This window comes from Salmo salar, chromosome 05 (assembly GCF_965601325.2).
Source record: "Salmo salar chromosome 05, fSalSal1, whole genome shotgun sequence".
Lineage (NCBI taxonomy): Eukaryota > Metazoa > Chordata > Actinopteri > Salmoniformes > Salmonidae > Salmo > Salmo salar.
In genome coordinates, this window is record NC_138295.1 from 90561329 (window position 1) to 90586663 (window position 25335).

The 25335-nt window shown below is 48.3% G+C and overlaps 2 protein-coding genes across 5 annotated transcripts in view; both read right to left on the minus strand.

Moving 5' to 3' along the window:
* LOC106572931 (DEP domain-containing mTOR-interacting protein) overlaps window positions 1-25335 on the minus strand; it is a 62841-nt gene that overhangs the window by 25060 nt on the left and 12446 nt on the right. For all 4 annotated transcript variants that reach the window (XM_082975958.1, XM_082975957.1, XM_082975956.1 and 1 more), the window contains 2 exons: window positions 21660-21841; window positions 10540-10722 (listed from right to left, as the gene is read on the minus strand). In XM_082975958.1, coding sequence (XP_082832084.1) covers window positions 10540-10722; window positions 21660-21841 — 365 coding nt within the window. The remainder of the gene's footprint in view (window positions 1-10539; window positions 10723-21659; window positions 21842-25335) is intronic.
* Window positions 1116-4040, minus strand: LOC145879603 (uncharacterized). The gene is made up of 2 exons (XM_082975955.1): window positions 2401-4040; window positions 1116-2280 (listed from the first exon to the last, which is right to left on the minus strand). The coding sequence occupies exons 1-2, from the start codon at window positions 3681-3683 to the stop codon at window positions 1116-1118; spliced, it is 2448 nt and encodes an 815-aa protein (XP_082832081.1). The 5' UTR covers window positions 3684-4040.

Here is a 25335-nt window from a genome sequence, read left to right on the forward strand (position 1 = left end):
CTACTGACAGCCTTCATCCACATACTGTACACTCTACAGCACTCCCTCAGGTCCACACACCTACTGACAGCCTTCATCCACATACTGTACACTCTACAGCACTCCCTCAGGTCCACAAACCTACTGACAGCCTTCATCCACATACTGTACACTCTACAGCACTCCCTCAGGTCCACAAACCTACTGACAGCCTTCATCCACATACTGTACACTCTACAGCACTCCCTCAGGTCCACACACCTACTGACAGCCTTCATCCACATACTGTACACTCTACAGCACTCCCTCAGGTCCACAAACCTACTGACAGCCTTCATCCACATACTGTACACTCTACAGCACTCCCTCAGGTCCACAAACCTACTGACAGCCTTCATCCACATACTGTACACTCTACAGCACTCCCTCAGGTCCACACACCTACTGACAGCCTTCATCCACATACTGTACACTCTACAGCACTCCCTCAGGTCCACAAACCTACTGACAGCCTTCATCCACATACTGTACACTCTACAGCACTCCCTCAGGTCCACACACCTACTGACAGCCTTCATCCACATACTGTACACTCTACAGCACTCCCTCAGGTCCACAAACCTACTGACAGCCTTCATCCACATACTGTACACTCTACAGCACTCCCTCAGGTCCACAAACCTACTGACAGCCTTCATCCACATACTGTACACTCTACAGCACTCCCTCAGGTCCACACACCTACTGACAGCCTTCATCCACATACTGTACACTCTTCAGCACTCCCTCAGGTCCACAAACCTACTGACAGCCTTCATCCACATACTGTACACGCTACAGCACTCCCTCAGGTCCACACACCTACTGACAGCCTTCATCCACATACTGTACACTCTACAGCACTCCCTCAGGTCCACACACCTACTGACAGCCTTCATCCACATACTGTACACTCTACAGCACTCCCTCAGGTCCACAAACCTACTGACAGCCTTCATCCACATACTGTACACTCTACAGCACTCCCTCAGGTCCACAAACCTACTGACAGCCTTCATCCACATACTGTACACTCTACAGCACTCCCTCAGGTCCACACACCTACTGACAGCCTTCATCCACATACTGTACACTCTTCAGCACTCCCTCAGGTCCACAAACCTACTGACAGCCTTCATCCACATACTGTACACGCTACAGCACTCCCTCAGGTCCACACACCTACTGACAGCCTTCATCCACATACTGTACACTCTACAGCACTCCCTCAGGTCCACAAACCTACTGACAGCCTTCATCCACATACTGTACACGCTACAGCACTCCCTCAGGTCTACAAACCTACTGACAGCCTTCATCCACATACTGTACACTCTACAGCACTCCCTCAGGTCCACACACCTACTGACAGCCTTCATCCACATACTGTACACTCTACAGCACTCCCTCAGGTCCACAAACCTACCGACAGCCTTCATCCACATACTGTACACTCTACAGCACTCCCTCAGGTCCACAAACCTACTGACAGCCTTCATCCACATACTGTACACTCTACAGCACTCCCTCAGGTCCACAAACCTACTGACAGCCTTCATCCACATACTGTACACTCTACAGCACTCCCTCAGGTCCACAAACCTACTGACAGCCTTCATCCACATACTGTACACTCTACAGCACTCCCTCAGGTCCACAAACCTACTGACAGCCTTCATCCACATACTGTACACTCTACAGCACTCCCTCAGGTCCACAAACCTACTGACAGCCTTCATCCACATACTGTACACTCTACAGCACTCCCTCAGGTCCACAAACCTACTGACAGCCTTCATCCACATACTGTACACTCTACAGCACTCCCTCAGGTCCACAAACCTACTGACAGCCTTCATCCACATACTGTACACTCTACAGCACTCCCTCAGGTCCACAAACCTACTGACAGCCTTCATCCACATACTGTACACTCTACAGCACTCCCTCAGGTCCACAAACCTACTGACAGCCTTCATCCACATACTGTACACTCTACAGCACTCCCTCAGGTCCACAAACCTACTGACAGCCTTCATCCACATACTGTACACTCTACAGCACTCCCTCAGGTCCACAAACCTACTGACAGCCTTCACCCACATACTGTACACTCTACAGCACTCCCTCAGGTCCACAAACCTACTGACAGCCTTCATCCACATACTGTACACTCTACAGCACTCCCTCAGGTCCACAAACCTACTGACAGCCTTCATCCACATACTGTACACTCTACAGCACTCCCTCAGGTCCACACACCTACCGACGGCCTTCATCCACATACTGTACACTCTACAGCACTCCCTCAGGTCCACAAACCTACCGACAGCCTTCATCCACATACTGTACACTCTACAGCACTCCCTCAGGTCCACAAACCTACTGACAGCCTTCATCCACATACTGTACACTCTACAGCACTCCCTCAGGTCCACAAACCTACTGACAGCCTTCATCCACATACTGTACACTCTACAGCACTCCCTCAGGTCCACAAACCTACTGACAGCCTTCATCCACATACTGTACACTCTACAGCACTCCCTCAGGTCCACAAACCTACTGACAGCCTTCATCCACATACTGTACACTCTACAGCACTCCCTCAGGTCCACAAACCTACTGACAGCCTTCATCCACATACTGTACACTCTACAGCACTCCCTCAGGTCCACAAACCTACTGACAGCCTTCATCCACATACTGTACACTCTACAGCACTCCCTCAGGTCCACAAACCTACTGACAGCCTTCATCCACATACTGTACACTCTACAGCACTCCCTCAGGTCCACAAACCTACTGACAGCCTTCACCCACATACTGTACACTCTACAGCACTCCCTCAGGTCCACAAACCTACTGACAGCCTTCACCCACATACTGTACACTCTACAGCACTCCCTCAGGTCCACACACCTACTGACAGCCTTCATCCACATACTGTACACTCTACAGCACTCCCTCAGGTCCACAAACCTACTGACAGCCTTCATCCACATACTGTACACTCTACAGCACTCCCTCAGGTCCACAAACCTACTGACAGCCTTCATCCACATACTGTACACGCTACAGCACTCCCTCAGGTCCACACACCTACTGACAGCCTTCATCCACATACTGTACACTCTACAGCACTCCCTCAGGTCCACAAACCTACTGACAGCCTTCATCCACATACTGTACACTCTACAGCACTCCCTCAGGTCCACAAACCTACTGACAGCCTTCATCCACATACTGTACACTCTACAGCACTCCCTCAGGTCCACAAACCTACTGACAGCCTTCATCCACATACTGTACACTCTACAGCACTCCCTCAGGTCCACAAACCTACTGACAGCCTTCATCCACATACTGTACACTCTACAGCACTCCCTCAGGTCCACAAACCTACTGACAGCCTTCATCCACATACTGTACACTCTACAGCACTCCCTCAGGTCCACAAACCTACTGACAGCCTTCATCCACATACTGTACACTCTACAGCACTCCCTCAGGTCTACACACCTACTGACAGCCTTCATCCACATACTGTACACTCTACAGCACTCCCTCAGGTCCACAAACCTACTGACAGCCTTCATCCACATACTGTACACTCTACAGCACTCCCTCAGGTCCACAAACCTACTGACAGCCTTCATCCACATACTGTACACGCTACAGCACTCCCTCAGGTCCACAATGATTGGATAGGTGTCTGTAAGCAATATGGCCAAACATCCACCAAGGCTTTTAGAAGGCAAGGAGAACCAATCATCACATTGGTTAAACCTTCACGGTCTTCTCAGATATACAGAGGAGCCTAGGGAGTAGGGACTAAGGGTTATAGTGGGATTCAGCCCCAGTCTGACAGTAGATAGTGAGTAGGGAGTAGGGACTAAGGGTTATAGTGGGATTCAGCCCCAGTGTGACTGTAGATAGTGAGTAGGGAGTAGGGGCTAAGGGTTATAGTGGGATTCAGCCCCAGTGTGACTGTAGATAGTGAGTAGGGAGTAGGAGCTAAGGGTTATAGTGGGATTCGGCCCCAGTGTGACTGCAGATAGTGAGTAGGGAGTAGGGACTAAGGGTTATAGTGGGATTCAGCCCCAGTGTGACAGTAGATAGTGAGTAGGGAGTAGGGGCTAAGGGTTATAGTGGGATTCAGCCCCAGTGTGACTGTAGATAGTGAGTAGGGGCTAAGGGTTATAGTGGGATTCAGCCTCAGCATGACTGTAGATAGTGAGTAGGGAGTAGGGACTAAGGGTTATAGTGGGATTCAGCCCCAGTCTGACAGTAGATAGTGAGTAGGGAGTAGGGACTAAGGGTTATAGTGGGATTCAGCCCCAGTCTGACAGTAGATAGTGAGTAGGGAGTAGGGGCTAAGGGTTATAGTGGGATTCAGCCCCAGTGTGACTGTAGATAGTGAGTAGGGACTAGGGGCTAAGGGTTATAGTGGGATTCAGCCCCAGTGTGACTGTAGATAGTGAGTAGGGAGTAGGGGCTAAGGGTTATAGTGGGATTCAGCCCCAGTCTGACAGTAGATAGTGAGTAGGGAGTAGGAACTAAGGGTTATAGTGGGATTCAGCCCCAGTCTGACAGTAGATAGTGAGTAGGGAGTAGGGAGTAGGGGCTAAGGGTTATAGTGGGATTCAGCCCCAGTCTGACAGTAGATAGTGAGTAGGGAGTAGGAACTAAGGGTTATAGTGGGATACAGCCCCAGTCTGACAGTAGATAGTGAGTAGGGAGTAGGAACTAAGGGTTATAGTGGGATTCAGCCCCAGTCTGACAGTAGATAGTGAGTAGGGAGTAGGGGCTAAGGGTTATAGTGGGATTCAGCCCCAGTGTGACAGTAGATAGGGAGTAGGGGCTAAGGGTTATAGTGGGATTCGGGCCCAGTCTGATAGTAGATAGTGAGTAGGGAGTAGGAACTAAGGGTTATAGTGGGATTCGGGCCCAGTCTGATAGTAGATAGTGAGTAGGGAGTAGGGGCTAAGGGTTATAGTGGGATTCAGCCCCAGTGTGACAGTAGATAGTGAGTAGGGAGTAGGAACTAAGGGTTATAGTGGGATTCAGCCCCAGTCTGACAGTAGATAGGGAGTAGGGGCTAAGGGTTATAGTGGGATTCAGCCCCAGTGTGACTGTAGATAGTGAGTAGGGAGTAGGGGCTAAGGGTTATAGTGGGATTCAGCCCCAGTGTGACAGTAGATAGTGAGTAGGGAGTAGGAACTAAGGGTTATAGTGGGATACAGCCCCAGTCTGACAGTAGATAGTGAGTAGGGAGTAGGAACTAAGGGTTATAGTGGGATTCAGCCCCAGTCTGACAGTAGATAGTGAGTAGGGAGTAGGGGCTAAGGGTTATAGTGGGATTCAGCCCCAGTGTGACAGTAGATAGGGAGTAGGGGCTAAGGGTTATAGTGGGATTCGGGCCCAGTCTGATAGTAGATAGTGAGTAGGGAGTAGGAACTAAGGGTTATAGTGGGATTCGGGCCCAGTCTGATAGTAGATAGTGAGTAGGGAGTAGGGGCTAAGGGTTATAGTGGGATTCAGCCCCAGTGTGACAGTAGATAGTGAGTAGGGAGTAGGAACTAAGGGTTATAGTGGGATTCAGCCCCAGTCTGACAGTAGATAGGGAGTAGGGGCTAAGGGTTATAGTGGGATTCAGCCCCAGTGTGACTGTAGATAGTGAGTAGGGAGTAGGGGCTAAGGGTTATAGTGGGATTCAGCCCCAGTGTGACAGTAGATAGTGAGTAGGGAGTAGGGGCTAAGGGTTATAGTGGGATTCAGCCCCAGTCTGACTGTAGATCGTGAGTAGGGAGTAGGAGCTAAGGGTTATAGTGGGATTCAGCCCCAGTCTGACTGTAGATAGTGAGTAGGGACTAAGGGTTATAGTGGGATTCAGCCCCAGTCTGACAGTAGATAGTGAGTAGGGAGTAGGGACTAAGGGATATAGTGGGATTCAGCCCCAGTGTGACAGTAGATAGTGAGTAGGGAGTAGGAACTAAGGGTTATAGTGGGATTCAGCCCCAGTCTGACAGTAGATAGGGAGTAGGGACTAAGGGTTATAGTGGGATTCAGCCCCAGTGTGACTGTAGATAGTGAGTAGGGAGTAGGGACTAAGGGTTATAGTGGGATTCAGCCCCAGTCTGACTGTAGATAGTGAGTAGGGAGTAGGGACTAAGGGTTATAGTGGGATTCACTACTACTGTAAGTTTGGAGCGAGTAGTCGTGCTGCACTCCACTCCGCAGGTAATATTACATCTCATTACATTACAACGGTTTGATTTGTTTGATCTGAGCAATTTTTTAGCTAGCTACATAGTTGCCTCTGTATCATGATAAGGTGTAGCACTGAAACTATCGAGGTTACCTAGCCAGCTACACTTTCAAACAAAGTCAACAACGCAGCCACTGCTAGCTAGCCTACTTTACCAGCCAGCAGTACTGTATCATTTTAGTCATTTTTGTCAATAAGTTGTCTTTGTCATAGTTTGTCATAGTTTGATAATTGTGTAGTTTAGAGTAATTATCGAGGTTAGCTGGCCAGCTATTTTCGTCCCCCGCGACGTCATTTCCAAACCTAGCCAACCATTACCGACGAGCAGCATTGTAGAAACAAAATACATTACAAAGGAACGTCTTGATTAGTGTTATGTTAGCTAGCTACATAGTTGCCTTTGTATCATGATAAGGTGTAGTACTGAAACGATCGAGGTTACCTAGCCAGCTACACTTTCAAACAAAGTCAACAACGCAGCCACTGCTAGCTAGCCTACTTCACCAGCCAGCAGTACTGTATCATTTTAATCATTTTAGTCAATAAGATTTTTGCAACGTAAGCTTAACTTTCTGAACATTCGAGACGTGTAGTCCACTTGTCATTCCAATCTCCTTTGCATTAGCGTAGCCTCTTCTGTAGCCTGTCAACTATGTGTCTGTCTATCCCTGTTCTCTCCCCTCTGCACAGGCCACACAAACGCTTCACACCGCGTGGCCGCTGTCACTCTAACCTGGTGGTCCCAGCGCGCACGACCCACGTGGAGTTCCAGGTCTCCGGCAGCCTCTGGAACTGCCGGTCTGCGGCCAACAAGGCAGAGTTCATCTCAGCCTATGCTACCCTCCAGTCCCTCGACTTCTTGGCGCTGACAGAAACATGGATTACCACAGATAACACTGCTACTCCTACTGCTCTCTCCTCGTCTGCCCACGTGTTCTCGCACACACCCCGAGAGCTTCTGGTCAGCGGGGTGGTGGCACTGGGATCCTCATCTCTCCCAAGTGGACATTCTCTCTTTCTCCCCTGACCCATCTGTCTATCGCCTCCTTTGAATTCCATGCTGTCACAGTTACCAGCCCTTTCAAGCATAACATCCTTATCATTTATCGCCCTCCAGGTTCCCTTGGAGAGTTCATCAATGAGCTTGACGCCTTGATAAGTTCCTTTCCTGAGGATGGCTCACCTCTCACAGTTCTGGGTGACTTTAACCTCCCCACGTCTACCTTTGACTCATTCCTCTCTGCCTCCTTCTTTCCACTCCTCTCCTCTTTTGACCTCACCCTCTCACCGTCCCCCCCTACTCACAAGGCAGGCAATACGCTTGACCTCATCTTCACTAGATGCTGTTCTTCCACTAATCTCATTGCAACTCCCCTCCAAGTCTCCGACCACTACCTTGCATCCTTTTCCCTCTCGCTCTCATCCAACACTTCTCACTCTTCCCCTACTCGGATGGTATTGCGCCGTCCCAACCTTCACTCTCTCTCCCCCGCTACTCTCTCCTCTTCCATCCTATCATCTCTTCCCTCTGCTCAAACCTTCTCCAACCTATCTCCTGATTCTGCCTCCTCAACCCTCCTCTCCTCCCTTTCTGCATCCTTTGATTCTCTATGTCCCCTATCCTCCAGGCCGGCTCGGTCCTCCCCTCCTGCTCCGTGGCTCGACGACTCATTGCGAGCTCACAGAACAGGGCTCCGGGCAGCCGAGCGGAAATGGAGGAAAACTCGCCTCCCTGCGGACCTGGCATCCTTTCACTCCCTCCTCTCTACATTTTCCTCTTCTGTCTCTGCTGCTAAAGCCACTTTCTACCACTCTAAATTCCAAGCATCTGCCTCTAACCCTAGGAAGCTCTTTGCCACCTTCCCCTCCCTCCTGAATCCTCCCCCCCCCCCCTCCTCCCTCTCTGCGGATGACTTCGTCAACCATTTTGAAAAGAAGGTCGACGACATCCGATCCTCATTTGCTAAGTCAAACGACACCGCTGGTCCTGCTCACACTGCCCTACCCTGTGCTTTGACCTCTTTCTCCCCTCTCTCTCCAGATGAAATCTCGCGTCTTGTGACGGCCGGCCGCCCAACAACCTGCCCGCTTGACCCCATCCCCTCCTCTCTTCTCCAGACCATTTCCGGAGACCTTCTCCCTTACCTCACCTCGCTCATCAACTCATCCTTGACCGCTGGCTACGCCCCTTCCGTCTTCAAGAGAGCGAGAGTTGCACCCCTTCTGAAAAAACCTATACTCGATCCCTCCGATGTCAACAACTACAGACCAGTATCCCTTCTTTCTTTTCTCTCCAAAACTCTTGAACGTGCCGTCCTTGGCCAGCTCTCCTGCTATCTCTCTCAGAATGACCTTCTTGATCCAAATCAGTCAGGTTTCAAGACTGGTCATTCAACTGAGACTGCTCTTCTCTGTGTCACGGAGGCGCTCCGCACTGCTAAAGCTAACTCTCTCTCCTCTGCTCTCATCCTTCTAGACCTATCGGCTGCCTTTGATACTGTGAACCATCAGATCCTCCTCTCCACCCTCTCAGAGTTGGGCATCTCCGGCGCGGCCCACGCTTGGATTGCGTCCTACCTGACAGGTCGCTCCTACCAGGTGGCGTGGCGAGAATCTGTCTCCGCACCACGTGCTCTCACCACTGGTGTCCCCCAGGGCTCTGTTCTAGGCCCTCTCCTATTCTCGCTATACACCAAGTCACTTGGCTCTGTCATATCCTCACATGGTCTCTCCTATCATTGCTATACAGACGACACACAATTAATCTTCTCCTTTCCCCCTTCTGATAACCAGGTGGCGAATCGCATCTCTGCATGTCTGGCAGACATATCGGTGTGGATGACGGATCACCACCTCAAGCTGAACCTCGGCAAGACGGAGCTGCTCTTCCTCCCGGGGAAGGACTGCCCGTTCCATGATCTCGCCATCACGGTTGACAACTCCATTGTGTCCTCCTCCCAGAGTGCTAAGAACCTTGGCGTGACCCTGGACAACACCCTGTCATTCTCCACTAACATCAAGGCGGTGACCCGATCCTGTAAGTTCATGCTCTACAACATTTGCAGAGTACGACCCTGCCTCACACAGGAAGCGGCGCAGGTCCTAATCCAGGCACTTGTCATCTCCCGTCTGGATTACTGCAACTCGCTGTTGGCTGGGCTCCCTGCCTGTGCCATTAAACCCCTACAACTCATCCAGAACGCCGCAGCCCGTCTGGTGTTCAACCTTCCCAAGTTCTCTCATGTCACCCCGCTCCTCCGCTCTCTCCACTGGCTTCCAGTTGAAGCTCGCATCCGCTACAAGACCATGGTGCTTGCCTACGGAGCTGTGAGGGGAACGGCACCTCCGTACCTTCAGGCTCTGATCAGGCCCTACACCCAAAACAAGGGCACTGCGTTCATCCACCTCTGGCCTGCTCGCCTCCCTACCTCTGAGGAAGCACAGTTCCCGCTCAGCCCAGTCAAAACTGTTCGCTGCTCTGGCACCCCAATGGTGGAACAAGCTCCCTCACGACGCCAGGACAGCGGAGTCAATCACCACCTTCCGGAGACACCTGAAACCCCACCTCTTTAAGGAATACCTGGGATAGGATAAAGTAATCCTTCTAACCCCCCCCCTTAAAAGATTTAGATGCACTATCATAAAGTGGTTGTTCCACTGGATATCATAAGGTGAATGCACCAATTTGTAAGTCGCTCTGGATAAGAGCTTCTGCTAAATGACTTAAATGTAAATGTAAAATTCAGCCCCAGTCTGACAGTAGATAGTGAGTAGGGAGTAGGGGCTAAGGGTTATAGTGGGATTCAGCCCCAGTCTGACAGTAGATAGTGAGTAGGGAGTAGGGACTAAGGGTTATAGTGGGATTCAGCCCCAGTGTGACAGTAGATAGTGAGTAGGGAGTAGGGGCTAAGGGTTATAGTGGGATTCAGCCCCAGTCTGACAGTAGATAGGGAGTAGGGACTAAAGGTTATAGTGGGATTCAGCCCCAGTGTGACTGTAGATAGTGAGTAGGGAGTAGGAACTAAGGGTTATAGTGGGATTCAGCCCCAGTCTGACAGTAGATAGGGAGTAGGGACTAAGGGTTATAGTGGGATTCGGGCCCAGTGTGACAGTAGATAGTGAGTAGGGAGTAGGGGCTAAGGGTTATAGTGGGATTCAGCCCCAGTGTGACAGTAGATAGTGTGGGTACAACAACTCCTGATGTAAAAATGGCTTTTTAAAGACATTTGATGCTAGACATTGAGGTTTACCAGATAGGAAGCTGGTGTTGCCTCCGTCTGGGTTCTGTTTGCGGAGACAGAAGGGGCTGTCATGGCTCTCTGGGATGGTACGACAGCGCTCGTTCAGCAGCTCCATCAGACGCCGTCTCCTTCTGAAGTTCAGTCTGAACTGGTACAGCAGCCCTCCATCCACAAAGTGGTGCTTGTTGGTCACTGTCAGGGAGAAACACAGAACAAAACCATTGTTTAGGATCATTCAGTTACTGTTCCATATAACTGACTGTAAATCCTGGTAACTATAGTTACTGACTGTAAATCCTGGTAACTATAGTTACTGACTGTAAATCTTGGTAACTATAGTTACTGACTGTAAGTCCTGGTAACTATAGTTACTGACTGTAAGTCCTGGTAACTATAGTTACTGACTGTAAGTCCTGGTAACTGTAGAATAGGAGGTAGTTCAGTTCCAAATCCTGTAACTCTTCAATTATTCCTCTCAGACAGAACACCTCTGACAGTGCCTCCAATGCCAGTAATCAGCTAAGTCTCTTAGGGTTGGACACACACACTCTCCCTCTCTCAGCTTGGGCCGTCATTGTGCCAACACTCACTTGGCTGACGCTCAGTACGGGGGGGGGGGGGGGGGCTCTGAATGCCCCTTAAATCTCCAAATCCCTTGAAAGACATGAAACCAACTCTGACTGACTATACGACTAAAGCCATCCAGGAATCAAAATCTGACTGTCACTTGTGTAACTAAGCCATAAAGCCTGCATAACTGTGCCAAGGGGTTAGGACTCAGGATTTAAAGGAACACTCCACCCAAAAACTATATTTTGGTATTTGTTTCATTAGTCCATTGTTGATATAGTCCCAAAATGTTTTGCATGTCAGCAAACAAGTTAAGATATAGAACTTTCAAAATCCAGAAGGTCTGATCTACTTCCTGGTTTGGTTATGGATGCACCTTGTGATGCTATGAAGCTTCTGTTGTGACTGTATGAAGTGTTTTTCATTCTGTGGTTTATAGTGATGGATTGTCCTGTCTGGCGTCATTAAATGAGAAGTAAGGAAATATTCCTCATCCACAGTTTTTTGTAATCCCAGGAGGAAGTGTTCTCCTTACATTGGTAGTGACAGTCCAATTACCCAGTCTAAAACATAGTTGCCACACACACATATCAGCAATCCAAAACATTCATAATGATTCAATCATAATCTGGTCCACAACCAAACAGTTTCTGATCATGTTTTGGCACCTTGTGCCCTAAAAGGGGATGATCAGGATTAAAGGGGTTCGATTATGTGTATTCAGAACGCTTGTTGCCATGGTGCTGATTCACAACCATCTAAATATCAGCTCACTGTAATTGAAATATAATCGAACCAAACAACAACATGTTCAGTGACTCTTGGTTATGTTTATTCAGCCACCCATTGACTCGTTTGCACATGGTGTTGAGCCACAAAGATCAACTCACCAGCCCTCTGTGAGTCTATCAACCAGGAATGCAGTGATTGTGTGGGGCAACTGAACCAAAACAACCCACAATGTGGATCCATCCAGGCAGGGCTGCTATTGTTCTACAGTTCAGCCATTTAAAGTATGCAGTGTGTGTGTGTGTGTACGCTGTCGTGTGCATGCATGTGTATTGTTATGATGTGGGCGAAGGTTAGTGTTAGGACATTGACAAACACACTACCATGGCACACTTCCACACTCCAACCCCGGGTGGCAGCACCAACCGGGTCACTGCTGGGTTCTGCCAAGCAGCCTTGATAATTCCTCAGGTGCGAGTGATCAAGTTGATTCTGAGAGGCCAGAAGCCTCTCACAGTCTTTGTTCATTTCTTTAGACAGGCCCGCCTCTTTAGACAGGCCCGCCTCTTTAGACAGGCCCGCCTCTTTAGACAGGCCCGCCTCTGTAGTTTTTTTTAGTGTATACATTTATTTTGGGTCACCACTTTGAACAAAAGACTAATCTGCTTGGACTGGCCGACGAAGGGGCTGAGCTGGCCCTGGACCGAAGGGCTGGACCGAAGGGCTGGACCCGAAGGGGCTGAGCTGGCCCTGGACCCGAAGGGGCTGAGCTGGCCCTGGACCCGAAGGGGCTGAGCTGGCCCTGGACCCGAAGGGGCTGAGCTGGCCCTGGACCCGAAGGGGCTGAGCTGGCCCTGGGCCGAAGGGGCTGAGCTGGACCGAAGGGGCTGAGCTGGCCCTGGACCAAAGGGGCTGAGCTGGACCGAAGGTAAGTTTGCCATCTCCTGGGGACATGTACATACAACACAGTCCTCATATGCTGATTTCTCACAGATGCACATCTTAAAAGTCAGGTTACAGACCACGTAGCTTGGCCTAAGACCCCTAGACATAACGAGTGCCATTTTCTCACGTCAGACAGCGTCACTCCTCCACGATGCTTGTCCCTCAACCGTTCTGTCTTGTAGGACGTGGAACTCAAATTGGAATGTAGAGCAACCACCATTAAAAAAATGAAAACATATATAAAACATTTGAAACTCACTGCGCTCTCATCTGACTCTACATGAAATAGGCAGAAAAACTAAGTAGCTAAATTATAACAAACGTTGACAGTGATTTAATAGTTTAAAACAAACCGGTGGCTATCTCCTGCACACATTGATCAGCTGTGTAGCTAACTGTTATAGCTAGCTAGTCAGCTAGCTCTTCCTTCACTGACATAAAAAGCTTGCTTAGCCTGTTTAAATGACCCTGGCGTTGTAGACAGGGAGCCCCACAACGAAGAGGAACTGACTTATCAAACATCAGTCCATAGATCAGCATGTTTCACCGTGGTGGTCATTTCAGGTCAGCTGAGCACAGCAGATGACTCGGGAGACGACGGCAATGGCTCGTGGTAGAAAAACAGCTACTTTCATGAAAACTCATAATAACGTTAGCATTACTTGCTACAGTAGCTTGCTAGCTAGCTTTTGTTGGAAGATTTCAACATTGTGTGTGCAGCACTAAGTAGATAGCTGGTTGGTTAGAAGCATAGTTTCAGTCAAAGATCATTTTAGTGACTAGCTCGACTGTTTTATGCTAGTTTTCGTGCCCATAGTCAAACTTCAGAAATACTGCTCATTTAAGCACAATAATCATTAGCTAGATGTCAAATGTGGCTACTAAGACTTACTCACAACATTTAAAAAAATATATATATATTTACTGTTTTATCTAAGATTCATTCAGACAGTTTTGAGGCAGGAATGGGGTTCAGCAGACGATGTCGCCTAGGTAATATTTTCTAATGTTACGGCAGCCCATCGTAGCCGGACTACTTCTGATCCATCCCATTATCCTTTGCGAGATACGAGACAGATCAGTGGAGGAATCTGATGTAAGACAATGAACCAGTGCAGCAACATCAGTAGGCTACTTATTGGTTTCGTACCAGTATTTTCTGTGCCAGCGGAGGAGAGGAATGCAGACAGAGGCAGGGTGTGGATGGTGAGTGTGAACCCAGCGGTGATGCAGTCTCTCTGGGGTTAGAGCCCTGCCTGCCTGCTCCCTGCTTAGCTCATTGTCCTGCTGTCACACAGACACAGGCCCCGAGAAGAACAGACTGGAAACAGACACTCTGCACTACACAGCTCAGCACACTGGAAACAGACCCGCTTCTGCACTACACAGCTCAGCACACTGGAAACAGACACGCTTCTGCACTACACAGCCCAGCACACTGGAAACAGACCCGCTCTGCACTACACAGCCCAGCACACTGGAAACAGACCCGCTTCTGCACTACACAGCTCAGCACACTGGAAACAGACCCTCTGCTGCACTACACAGCCCAGCACACTGGAAACAGACACGCTTCTGCACTACACAGCCCAGCACACTGGAAACACAGCACGCTTCTGCACTACACAGCCCAGCACACTGGAAACACAGCACGCTTCTGCACTACAGAGCCCAGCACACTGGAAACACAGCACGCTTCTGCACTACACAGCCCAGCACACTGGAAACACAGCACGCTTCTGCACTACACAGCCCAGCACACTGGAAACACAGCACGCTTCTGCACTACACAGCTCAGCACACTGGAAACACAGCACGCTTCTGCACTACACAGCTCAGCACACTGGAAACAGACACGCTTCTGCACTACACAGCCCAGCACACTGGAAACACCGCATGCTCTGCACTACACAGCTCAGCACACTGGAAACACCGCATGCTCTGCACTACACAGCTCAGCACACTGGAAACAGACACTCTGCACTACACAGCCCAGCACACTGGAAACAGATAGTATCTCAGAGCCTGTACTGATCCAGCATGCAGCAAGCAGTACCCACACACTAGCATCCTGCTGCAACCCGCTGCTGGCTCTGATGACTGATAAGCAGTGTTGGGCCTGGATGGGAGAACATTCTGATGTGCCACAGTCAAGAGAACCAGAGCTGATTATATTAAAGTGCTGAACACGTAACCACGACGACAAGGTGACCACGACGACAAGGTGACCACGACGACAAGGTGACCACCACGACAAGGTGACCACCACGACAAGGTGACCACCACGACAAGGTGAACAGTACATGGGACTTTTCATCCTATTGTAGCAAGTGGAATCACACAGTACATTTGTTTAGTGTGCCGTTCACCAGTTTAATTTCAAATTCCCATTTCAAAGTCCCCGTAATGATATCTTCCTCTCCATGTCAACAATTTAATTACCAGTAATTATCCTCTGAATCAGTGTCAGGTTCACCGTTCAGCTCAAGTCAGGACAAGACACTGAGGCTGTGTCCAAAATGGCACCCTATTCCCTTTATGGGGCACTTATTTTGACCAGGGCCAATGGGGATCTGGTCAAAAGTAGTGCACTATAAAGGGAATGTCTAGGTTGCTACTTGGGACAGATCCTGAGACTGGGTTGGGGAGCCTGGGCTGAAAGGAAGGCAGAGAGGAGAGCTGAGGGCAGAGAGGAGGGCAGAGGGGAGGGCAGAGGGCAGAGAGGAGGGCAGAGGGCAGAGAGGAGGGCAGAGAGGAGAGCTGAGGGCAGAGAGGAGGGCAGAGGGGAGGGCAGAGGGGAGGGCAGAGGGGAGGGCAGAGGGGAGGGCAGAGGGGAGGGCAGAGGGGAGGGCAGAGGGGAGGGCAGAGGGGAGGGCAGAGAGGAGGGCAGAGGGCAGAGAGGAGGGCAGAGGGGAGGGCAGAGAGGAGGGCAGAGGGGAGGGCAGAGAGGAGGGCAGAGGGCAGAGAGGAGGGCAGAGGGCAGGGCAGAGGGGAGGGCAGAGAGGAGGGCAGAGGGCAGAGAGGAGGGCAGAGGGCAGGGCAGAGGGGAGGGCAGAGAGGAGGGCAGAGGGCAGGGCAGAGGGCAGGGCAGAGGGCAGGGCAGAGGGGAGGGCAGAGGGGAGGGCAGAGGGGAGGGCAGAGGGGAGGGCAGAGGGGAGGGCAGAGGGCAGAGGGCAGAGAGGAGGGCAGAGAGGAGAGCTGAGGGCAGAGAGGAGGGCAGAGAGGAGGGCAGAGGGCAGGGCAGAGAGGAGGTGGCATTGTTAAATGCTTCCCTCCGACTTCATTTACATTTAAGTCATTTAGCAGACGCTCTTATCCAGAGCGACTTACAAATTGGTGCATTCACCTTATGATATCCAGTGGAACAACCACTTTACAATAGTGCATCTAAATCTTTTAAGGGGGGGTTAGAAGGATTACTTTATCCTATCCTAGGAATTCCTTCAGACTCTTTCACATAGAGTCTGAACGCTCAGATGAAGTTCTGTTGAGCCTCTTCGACTACACGACAGGCTGCAGTCTTTACAGCAATACATCTACAACTCCTTCAGACTGACTAGAGAAAAGCTCTCCAACTAGCCATAGAAAAGCCCTGTGTTTTTACCATACAGTCCACTACAGTGACATAGTGTTGAGGTTGTGGTCAACCAAGGAAGTATGAACCTAACAGCCCTCAAGCTCTCAAAGTCATAAAATATGAAATATCTTAAGAGGGTTGATGCTGGTCTTCCCTACTGCAGTAGTGCGTGGGCAGGATGCAGGACTGAAGTACTGTACACATACCACCCATGTCTCCACTCTGTAGCTCCTGTTACAGATGCCGTCTGTGTAATGAGTCCACGACCCTGTGGGTGGTCAGGGTAGCCTCACGCTGCTTTAATACACTGGATCAGTGCTGTAGAGCAGTGGATGGAGGGATGACAGAGGGGGGAGAGAGGAGAGGAGACCCTGTGGGTGGTCAGGGCAGCCTCACGTTGCTTTAATACACTGGATCAGTGCTGTAGAGCAGTGGATGGAGGGATGACAGAGGAGAGGGGGAGAGAGGAGAGAGAGGAGACCCTGTGGGTGGTCAGGGAAGCCTCATGTTGCTTTAGAGCAGTGGATGGAGGGATGACAGAGGAGAGGGGGGAGAGAGGAGACGGGACGGGGGGAGAGAGGAAGGGAGGCAGCAGGCTTTAAATCAGTGCGGCAGATGGCCCTTCTAGCTACCACTGCATTCATTTATTGACACAGAAACACAGAGAGAGATGGAGAGAGAGAGAGAGATGGAGAGAGCGAGAGGTGATCCTGTAGAAAGAGGAGGTTGACTGGCTCAGTAATAGAGACAGAGAGACAGATGATCCTGTAGAAAGAGGAGGTTGACTGGCTCAGTAATAGAGACAGAGAGACAGGTGATCCTGTAGAAAGAGGAGGTTGACTGGTTCAGTAATAGAGACAGAGAGACAGGTGATCCTGTAGAAAGAGGAGGTTGACTGGTTCAGTAATAGAGACAGAGAGACAGGTGATCCTGTAGAAAGAGGAGGTTGACTGGTTCAGTAATAGAGACAGAGAGACAGGTGATCCTGTAGAAAGAGGAGGTTGACTGGCTCAGTAATAGAGACAGAGAGACAGGTGATCCTGTAGAAAGAGGAGGTTGACTGGCTCAGTAATAGAGACAGGTGATCCTGTAGAAAGAGGAGGTTGACTGGCTCAGTAATAGAGACAGAGAGACAGGTGATCCTGTAGAAAGAGGAGGTTGACTGGCTCAGTAATAGAGACAGAGAGACAGGTGATCCTGTAGAAAGAGGAGGTTGACTGGCTCAGTAATAGAGACAGAGAGACAGGTGATCCTGTAGAAAGAGGAGGTTGACTGGTTCAGTAATAGAGACAGGTGATCCTGTAGGAAGAGGAGGTTGACTGGCTCAGTAATAGAGACAGGTGATCCTGTAGAAAGAGGAGGTTGACTGGCTCAGTAATAGAGACAGAGAGACAGGTGATCCTGTAGAAAGAGGAGGTTGACTGGCTCAGTAATAGAGACAGAGAGACAGGTGATCCTGTAGAAAGAGGAGGTTGACTGGTTCAGTAATAGAGACAGGTGATCCTGTAGGAAGAGGAGGTTGACTGGCTCAGTAATAGAGACAGGTGATCCTGTAGAAAGAGGAGGTTGACTGGCTCAGTAATAGAGACAGAGAGACAGGTGATCCTGTAGAAAGAGGAGGTTGACTGGCTCAGTAATAGAGACAGAGAGACAGGTGATCCTGTAGAAAGAGGAGGTTGACTGGTTCAGTAATAGAGACAGGTGATCCTGTAGGAAGAGGAGGTTGACTGGCTCAGTAATAGAGACAGGTGATCCTGTAGAAAGAGGAGGTTGACTGGCTCAGTAATAGAGACAGGTGATCCTGTAGAAAGAGGAGGTTGACTGGCTCAGTAATAGAGACAGGTGATCCTGTAGAAAGAGGAGGTTGACTGGCTCAGTAATAGAGACAGAGAGACAGGTGATCCTGTAGAAAGAGGAGGTTGACTGGTTCAGTAATAGAGACAGGTGATCCTGTAGGAAGAGGAGGTTGACTGGCTCAGTAATAGAGACAGGTGATCCTGTAGAAAGAGGAGGTTGACTGGCTCAGTAATAGAGACAGAGAGACAGGTGATCCTGTAGAAAGAGGAGGTTGACTGGCTCAGTAATAGAGACAGAGAGACAGGTGATCCTGTAGAAAGAGGAGGTTGACTGGTTCAGTAATAGAGACAGGTGATCCTGTAGGAAGAGGAGGTTGACTGGCTCAGTAATAGAGACAGGTGATCCTGTAGAAAGAGGAGGTTGACTGGCTCAGTAATAGAGACAGGTGATCCTGTAGAAAGAGGAGGTTGACTGGCTCAGTAATAGAGACAGGTGATCCTGTAGAAAGAGGAGGTTGACTGGCTCAGTAATAGAGACAGAGAGACAGGTGATCCTGTAGAAAGAGGAGGTTGACTGGTTCAGTAATAGAGACAGAGAGACAGGTGATCCTGTAGAAAGAGGAGGTTGACTGGTTCAGTAATAGAGACAGAGAGACAGGTGATCCTGTAGAAAGAGGAGGTTGACTGGTTCAGTAATAGAGACAGAGAGACAGGTGATCCTGTAGAAAGAGGAGGTTGACTGGCTCAGTAATAGAGACAGAGAGACAGGTGATCCTGTAGAAAGAGGAGGTTGACTGGCTCAGTAATAGAGACAGGTGATCCTGTAGAAAGAGGAGGTTGACTGGCTCAGTAATAGAGACAGAGAGACAGGTGATCCTGTAGAAAGAGGAGGTTGACTGGCTCAGTAATAGAGACAGAGAGACAGGTGATCCTGTAGAAAGAGGAGGTTGACTGGCTCAGTAATAGAGACAGGTGATCCTGTAGGAAGAGGAGGTTGACTGGCTCAGTAATAGAGACAGGTGATCCTGTAGAAAGAGGAGGTTGACTGGCTCAGTAATAGAGACAGGTGATCCTGTAGAAAGAGGAGGTTGACTGGCTCAGTAATAGAGACAGAGAGACAGGTGATCCTGTAGAAAGAGGAGGTTGACTGGCTCAGTAACAGCTCTACACCCTGCTGTATTTTAGTCTGTCTCTGTCACACAGAGGAAGCCCAGTTCCAGCAGCAGCCTGGGTAGAGGACAGAGAGCAGCAGGACAGAGAGCAGCAGGACAGAGAGCAGCAGGACAGAGAGGAGGACAGAGAGCGTCTAGTGGGTGTGCACGTGACATTGGTATGCCGCGCATGTGTGATACATGCCACCGGTGTGTGTGGGTGTGTATCTGGGTCAATGATTGTGTGTGTGTGTGTGTGTGTGTGTATCTGGGTCGAGGATTGTGTGCGCTGTATGTGTGATTGGTGTGTGTATGTGTGTATGTATGTATGCATGCATGCATGCGGGCATGTATGTATGCATGTATCTGGGTCGATGATTGTGTGTGCTGTATGTGTGTTGTATGTGTGATTGGTGTGTGTGTGTGTGTGTGTGTTGTATGTGTGATTGGTGTGTGTGTGTGTGTGTTGTATGTGTGATTGGTGTGTGTGTGTGTGTGTGTGTGTGTTGTATGTGTGATTGGTGTGTGTGTGTGTATATCTGGGTCGATGATTGTGTGTGCTGTATGTGTGATTGGTGTATCTGGGTTGATGATTGTGTGTGCTGTATGTGTGATTGGTGTGTGTGTGTGTGTGCTGTATGCGTGTGTGTGTGCTGTATATGTGATTGGTGTGTGTGTGTGTGTATCTGGGTCGAGGATTGTGTGTGCTGTATGTATGAATGTAGGTCAGTTCACACACCGTTGTCCAGAGGTGAGCAGCTGATCTGTCTGGAACCCCCTGGCCAGGGACCAGAGGCATGACGTCCATCTGTCTCTGAGCAGGGATTCACCCCGTAGTGGAACCACCTCTCAGCACAACTCAGCTGGAAAACTCAGCTGGAAAACATCTCCTAAGCTGCAGTAGTACAGTAACATTACTGTCACCAGACTCAGAACATTCACTCTGTAGCCATGCAGGTGGTCATGCCCTGTACATGAGTAACTGCTGGGACTTCCTCCTTTTAACTCCTAGTGGAGTCAAGGGCCTATTGGAGATGGATTCACCTCCTCAGTGTTCTACCGGGCTAATTCCAATGACTGTCCTGTTACTATACAGAGAGGAATTCCACCAGGCCTGATAAGAGAAGCCTTTCACCGTGTTCCTCCCCACTCCTGACCTTGGCAACCAGACCACAGCTGACCTCTGACGAAAGAGAGACTAACATCCTATAATGATCTACTGTGACCAAACAGTCATGTCACCGTGACAACACAAGTCCTTTCAGTCAGTCATGTGAGCCAGACCAGGGCACATCCTAAAATGGCAGCTTATTCCCTATACTAGTTTTGACCAGAGCCCTGTGTCTGTCATTTGAGGATCATGGGGCACGAAGCACGCGTTTCTCGCAGATAAATGTGACGTGTTTTTTTATGAAACTGGTTGTGCGATGAAAACATTTCCAAAGTTAACTCAATCTTCTGTCAATCTGAAATACTGGGAGCCAAGTAAAGTCTCTGCTAAACTTTCAAACGTGTGTGTGTGTGTGTGTGTTTGGTTTTACCATCCTTGTGGGGACCAGAAATCCTCACAAGGACAGTAAAACAAGGAACATTTGGACAAGTGTGGAAATTTTAGGCCTAGTGGGTTAAGTTTACAATTAGGGTTAAGAATTAAGGTTATCAAAAATACGATTTTGAATGGAAATCAATTGTTTGGTCCCAACAAGGATAGTAAAATAAAGTGTGTGTGTGTGTGTGTGTGTGTGTGTGTGTGTGTGTGTGTGTGTATAAAAACAGGACAGATCCAATCCAAGTGGGTGATGATGATACCAGTATGCCCTTGATCCCTGTCTGACCAGAGAAGACACCGTGTTCCCTGACTAAAATAGGATCCTTACAGCATGCCCTTTGGAAGAGAGGACCCAATGTGACTGCCCACCATGTGTTAACATCAACACTCCAAGTCTCCTCTTTCACCTAACAAAGTCAACTTAGAAATTACAGAGCCATAGAATTAAAGCAGCAACTGACAACAGTGCAAAATGTTATTACCACAATAGGTAATTATTGTGTAACTACCATTTGACCATATTACCATGTAAATCCTCAGTGAATACCAGGTAGGGATAAATAGTAGACTACACTAGTACAGCATGAGCCAAAGATTCATCTTTCATAACTGCTTCTTCAAAAATGGTCTATAATTACATTCGCTTAGGGAAGTGGTTCCCAAACTGCAGGACTAACCTTACTCAGGACTCAGTGATATGTCATTTCATCAGTGTGACAGGTGGGGTACTGACCGTGACCTTGTTAGTTCGGATGTCTCAAAAAAAAAATATTATAAAAAATCCAACAGATGAAAACGCTCCTTCCACTCACCATGCTGCATGATCCCGTGTTCTAGAAGCCTCCGTCCAAGATGCTCCGCCTCCTCTCGGGTCGCCATCTCTCCCTCCGCCAGCAGCCAATCAACAAGCTCGGAGGCCACCAGCGTCCGTTCAAACGTCTCACCATCTTCTTCCCGAGTCGCTAGGATGGACGTCTCTGTGTTCATCATCAGTCTGTTGAGGACAGATTTATATAGACTAGTCGCTAGGATGGACGTCTCTGTGTTCCTCATCAGTCTGTTGAGGACAGATTTATATAGACTAGTCGCTAGGATGGACGTCTCTGTGTTCATCATCAGTCTGTTGAGGACAGATTTATATAGACTAGTCGCTAGGATGGACGTCTCTGTGTTCATCATCAGTCTGTTGAGGACAGATTTATATAGACTAGTCACTAGGATGGACGTCTCTGTGTTCATCATCAGTCTGTTGAGGACAGATTTATATAGACTAGTCACTAGGATGGACGTCTCTGTGTTCCTCATCAGTCTGTTGAGGACAGATTTATATAGACTAGTCGCTAGGATGGACGTCTCTGTGTTCCTCATCAGTCTGTTGAGGACAGATTTATATAGACTAGTCACTAGGATGGACGTCTCTGTGTTCATCATCAGTCTGTTGAGAAGGACAGATTTATATAGACTAGTCACTAGGATGGACGTCTCTGTGTTCATCATCAGTCTGTTGAGGACAGATTTATATAGACTAGTCACTAGGATGGACGTCTCTGTGTTCATCATCAGTCTGTTGAGAAGGACAGATTTATATAGACTAGTCACTAGGATGGACGTCTCTGTGTTCATCATCAGTCTGTTGAGGACAGATTTATATAGACTAGTCACTAGGATGGACGTCTCTGTGTTCATCATCAGTCTGTTGAGAAGGACAGATTTAGATACAGACTACTATATATGACGTGTAAATCAGTTGTACGTTGTTTTCCATCCTGATTCAACACAATAAGACTTTTCCCCATCAACCTCTTTCTAAATAGTTATCTGTGCAGGCTTTTGCTCCGACCAAAAACACCTGATTTAGCTAATGAATGACTAAGTAAAATCAGGTGTGTTAGCGTAGGGTTGGAATCAAAACCTTGCTGATGGGTAGTTCCCATGTCCCAAGGAGGAGGGTAGCTTGGCCACCCCTGTACTATTTATAAAGCTGAACTTCCAGGAAGAGCACTAGGACTGAAGGTCAACAAGTTCAGTTAACCACAGCAGTCTCCTACTGAGTGATCCTGGTACAAGATGGATGTCAGTTAACCACAGCAGTCTCCTACTGAGTGATCCTGGTACAAGATAAATATCCCAAGAAGGGTGGAATCCCAACAGACAGAGAATACACGTGCCATGTTTGGCACACACACACACACACACACACACACACACACACACACACTAGGTAAATATCAAACCCGTGTGGGAACAGGTGGAGCTATGATGGGAATATACAGTATGAACTATAACGTACATGTTACTGCTTGCATTGAGACAAAGGCAGAGCACGTCATCATGGTGAGGCTACAGTACAGCTTGTTTTCTCCAAGGCAGAGCACTGATTCTTTCTTTACAGCTTAATTCCTCTTTCCATAAGATGCAATGACGTGTGACGTTTCACCACCTTATCACTGAGTCAACTAACCCACCCATTAACCTCACCTTAGTCTGGATGCTTGACATGTGAAAGATTACCAAGTCGACCTCTGACCCACACACCCAGGATACATCCCAAATTGCACCCTATTCCCTATATAGTGCACTACTTTTGACCAAGGTAAGTAATAGTGTGCCTTTCAGAATGCAGCATGAATCCACATCTGATATAAACCACCTAGGCAGGTCTGGCCAGTCATTAAACAGGACAACTCTGCAACTTTATAACCAGTTATTATGTTGTTAGTGTACATCCACTACTGTAAGATTGGCTACACATTGATGTTTTATCGTTTATTAGCCATACTGCACAATTCCTTGTTTTTGTCATTTTGGAAAGATCTGTAATTCTCCTCCCATGATGCAATGCTCTGCTTAGTTAGCTGCATGCAGTAAGCATAGCTGGCTAGCAAGCCAAGACAAAGCTTATTCTAAATATATTGCTTGTGTCATAAGTTATGAGTGCATTGCACATTACTTTTAGGTTGTAATCATATATGCTTGCATGAAAGTCATGCCCGATATATGTTCATGTCATTATCACCAATCAACTGCATTACACAAAAAATTTATTTAAATGCTAACTATGCTAGATAAGTTACTGTATCTAGTTAGCATGCAAGCTAGCCCGACTGCTACATCCAAAATAATTGTATTTGCAACAATAAAGGCAGTGTTTCATCTTAGCGACTGTCTTAAACAACATGTAGGCCTGTTCTAACACAACATTTATGAAATTTACAGGCAAATCACTATGGAATCCTAGTTTCGCAGCCTGCATCTTTGGTGCTAACGTTAGCAATGCTAGCTAACTAAGTAGCTAAACCGGCTGCATCTGAAATAAAGTGTTTTCAACGATAACAGCCAAATACAGCCTCTGTAAATGTCCAAGCAACCATCCATCCAACAACACTGTGGGCCTATTGGAACTTTAAAATAAAAAGTATGAAGTTTACAAGCAATTCACTACGAAAACATAGGTTATTTGGAAAGGGCAAAATGGCCGCCGGAGCAGCAACTTCATTGGTGATGGTGGGAGTGGTTTTGCCGAATGGACTCCGAGTTTGAGCCTTGAACAACAGAAGAAAATTGGAGTAAGCTGACTATAAATATCATATACATTCTTTGGAAGAAAAAAAAAATTGCTATCTAGAGCCAATAACAGTTCTTTGCCTGTCCACATAGGAGACGCTTTTGAAGAACCCTTTTTGGTTCCCGGTAGAACTCTTTCCACGGAAGATTCTATATGGAACCCAAAAAGAGTTCTACCTGGAAACAAAAAAGGTTCTCCTATGGGGACACCGAAGAACCCTTTAGGAACCCCTTTTTTTAAGAGTGTAGGTTTTTCAGCATCTATTTAAAATATTTCCATGTGTTAGACAAAGACAACCAGATCAACATATCGTAGGGAGGTCCAATATGATTAACCATGTGTCTGTGACCAATAGAATTTGATTGATGATCAGGAAACTACAGACGGGTGATATAGGTCGCTGAAAATCATTTATTGTATTAGTCATCTCAGGGATCCTACTTGAAAACGTCACAGAGAAACAATCTCCGGTATTGCTCACCACTAAACAGTCGACAGACATGAAATCATAAAATTACACTAAACTGTGTAGGTCATCACCAAATACTTGACAATAACAAGCCACATGTTAAAAGTGGCATAGTTGTCCTTGATTGTACAGTAAATATGCTCTGCTGTTAAGCTACCACAGCCATCACATGGTAATGGATGTCCTGAACTTAACTGGGACACACAACCTGTTCTATCCTACATACAAGCTGCGTCCCAAATGACAACCTACACCAAGTTTACAAAACATTAGGAACACCGTACTAATATTGTGTTGCACCCCCTTTTGCCCGCAGAACAGCCTCAATTGGTTGGGGCATGTGACTCTACAAGGTGTCAAAAGCATTCCATGTTGACTCCAATGCTTCCCACAGTTGTGTCAAGTTGGCTGGATGTCCTTTGGGTGGTGGACCATTCTTGATACACACGGGAAA